Here is a 3,071-nt window from a genome sequence, read left to right on the forward strand (position 1 = left end):
TTCATTTTTCTTTTCTTTGTCCTCTCCATCACCATTTTTTTTTAAGCTAGGAAAACCTCGCCAAGCTTTGTGTTCTTACATGGAAAGCTAATTCAAGAATGTTTGCTAGAATTTTGGGATGCCTAGGGTTACTATTGTTCATTTATGCTGATTTTTATTGTTTATATTATTTTATCGTATATTATTATTTAAAAGATTATCGTATATTAATTTTAGTTTCCTTCGATGTAGGAAGGAAAATAAACCTATGAAAATGAGACAAAGGGTACTAATAAAACACATAATAATTACCAAAAAAGATAAAACTAATAATATATTTCTTAGTTTTCACAAGTCTAAAGCTATAGTTCATTCCAGTGTTATATAATTGAGTCAAATTGTAGTGTCATCTGCGGTATTGCTAACAAAAAATTCAACTATTCAACCACTCTCAGGCTTTAGCCTCATGAAAGTTGAACATAAAATTTACCACTAGTTCCTATGATGGTTGGTTCGTGTGAAAAAATTGAAATGGAGTCATAGCTAAGGCCTAGTGAGATAAGGTTGTACCCTGTATCATCCCTCCAACACTCATCATCCTTAACAAACAAAACTTGGGAAATTAAGAAATTAATTTAAAGTAGATCTGGAAGGTAAAGACCAAAAGAATACAAAGAATACCATTTCTCTCATTTCTCTCTTTTATGTACAAGTTGTAAAAATAATTAGTCCATATACCAATGTATTATAAAACAAATGCAAAATTAAAATGAAGAAACACTTGAAGGCTATGCTACAGACAAACAAAGAAAATAAATATAGTGTCTATGTTTACTTGTCACATGGCACTACAACGCAGTTTCTATGAATTTCCTTTTCAGGTTAGACCAAAACATGCCAACATTAATGAACATGTTTGATTAAATTTGTAATTATAATTTGTTTTATATTATAGATTATATAAATAAAAAGTGTCTACAAAAAGTTGAAAAATAAAATAAATGAGAATATTCTCATAATAATGCAATCAATGCATCACAAAACATACTTAAGGGTCAAAGCCAACATTAGTAGCTGAACCAATCCCAACTTGCAGCCATGGAGATGAACCTCCACTCATATTGATGTCCTTTAATTCACTTAGTTTTGCTAACTTCACCATACTGTCTGCTTCCTTGTCCGCATTTTGCATCAAGCTATTACACTTGTTGTTATCATGGTTATCATGGTCAACTTGTTGCATCCGTTGCTGATTATGTTCCTTTTCTTTGGCATCATCGCCTCCTAACCAAGGTTGCAAATAGATTCCGGTTGAAACCTTAAAACTTGATGGATTAACGTGTTTTCGTCGTAAAGCATCATGATGACCGCCTGCTGCAGGAAGATTGAGATCAAGCTTAAGATTGAGCGGCTCAGAATTGTCGATGAACTTTGGTCTTTCCTGATTCAGCTCCATTTGATCTTGGAACCGATGAAACTTAGCCAAAGAGGAAGTGTCGGGTGCATTTGAAGTGATCCAATGGCACCTTTTATGGCCTCCCAAGGCTTGTCCCGATGAAAAAACCCGGTGACAAATTGAGCATTCATGTACTTTTGATTTCTTTTTGGATGGAGAAGCCAACGGAGTACTAGTTCCTTGATGAAATTGCAATGTTGACATTGATTTTGTAGGGAAAAACTCTTCGTGTGTGATAACATCGTGGTCTTCATCAGCTTGATTATGATCGACCCGGGCTGCGAAACATCCCTTAACCTTCTTGTGACTAGCCCTATGTCCACCCAATGCCTGATGAGAATTAAACACTTTCTTGCATGCTTTGCACTCAAACAACCCTTTGGCTACACCTTTGGCCTTGTCCATAGGTACCCTACATGCAATAGGAGCAATGAAATTCATTGTATTTCTTCTCTCCTCTTCTTTGCTGGCGGAAGCACAGGATTCCTCAGGCTCAGTTACAAAAGGATAGACGGTTGCATTAGATAACATCATAAGGCAATTGGCAAGGTCTTCCTCTTCGCTTGATGGGAACATGGTGTTGAAATTACCCACGTTAGCTCTAAATGATCTTTTCCTTTTAGACCAACCGCAACCTCTCCTTGCCTCGCCATCGTCACCATCGGAGCCTGGCGAGGACACCAGCGATTCAGCATCCTCCGAGCTACATTTACCATGCTCAAGGAAGGATTTCCATGAAAAAAACTCCTTCCCACAATTCTCACAAACCCGAAAACTCTTTAATCGATTAGGGTTGGTTCTCAAAGCGTACATGCGCTTGTTGCTAGGCGGCACATTCCTCCCTAATTTGTCTTCCCAATCACTAGCAGGATCATCGCCATCAATGTGGCCGCTTTCGTCGCCTATTCCATGAGCTCTCATATGCCCACCAAGCGCTCTCCCACATCCAAATCCTTTATTGCAAATTCTACAAAAGTGTTTGAAGTTTGATTGTTGATCCACAATAAAAGCCATAGAATGAAAATGCACAAAAGAAATCTTGGAAATATAATGAAGTGAAAGCAGAACGGGGGAGGAAGAAAGGTGAGTTGAATGTTCTTGTATAGTGAAAGATGGTTGTATGGTGAAAAGAGGTGGCAGTCCTAGTTTTTAGTAAGAGTCATTGCTTGGTTTTTTGTGGATGGAAAAAAATAAAACAGATTAGAAGAAAAGAAAGAAAGGGGCATTGGAGAGTTCAGAAGTGTGGTGACAAATGGTAGGAAAGGCAAAATGTGAGAGACTTTTTCTTCGGCTTTGTGGTGGTGATGGTGGCGCCGCAAGTCAAACAAATACTATTAACTATTACAAAAACCTACGTTGTTCCGTACAACCAGTAACTGTGTGTGTTTTGTTTTACCTTTGGAGTGTGAGAAATAAAGACAGGCAGACAGACAGAGAGTGAGTGAAAGAGGTTAAAAGAGAAACTGGTTCTAACTGCCATACCTATTCATATCACTTCAATTCCGAGCCAAGAAAAAATATGACATGCTTCCCCTTGTCTGTCGCTTGTTCACTCTAGCTTTTCCACATATTTTTTATGCTCTTTCACGTTTCTATTATTATTATATCCTTAAGGATAGGAAAATGAATTGCATGT

General features: G+C 37.5%; 1 protein-coding gene across 1 annotated transcript; it reads right to left on the minus strand.

Moving 5' to 3' along the window:
* Nucleotides 1-906: 906 nt before the first annotated feature.
* LOC107954561 (zinc finger protein ZAT9) lies at nt 907-2,747 on the minus strand. The gene has a single exon (XM_016890159.2). The coding sequence runs from the start codon at nt 2,447-2,449 to the stop codon at nt 1,028-1,030; it is 1,422 nt and encodes a 473-aa protein (XP_016745648.1). The 5' UTR covers nt 2,450-2,747; the 3' UTR covers nt 907-1,027.
* Nucleotides 2,748-3,071: the final 324 nt, after the last annotated feature.

Source organism: Gossypium hirsutum, chromosome D07 (genome assembly GCF_007990345.1).
Source record: "Gossypium hirsutum isolate 1008001.06 chromosome D07, Gossypium_hirsutum_v2.1, whole genome shotgun sequence".
NCBI lineage: Eukaryota > Viridiplantae > Streptophyta > Magnoliopsida > Malvales > Malvaceae > Gossypium > Gossypium hirsutum.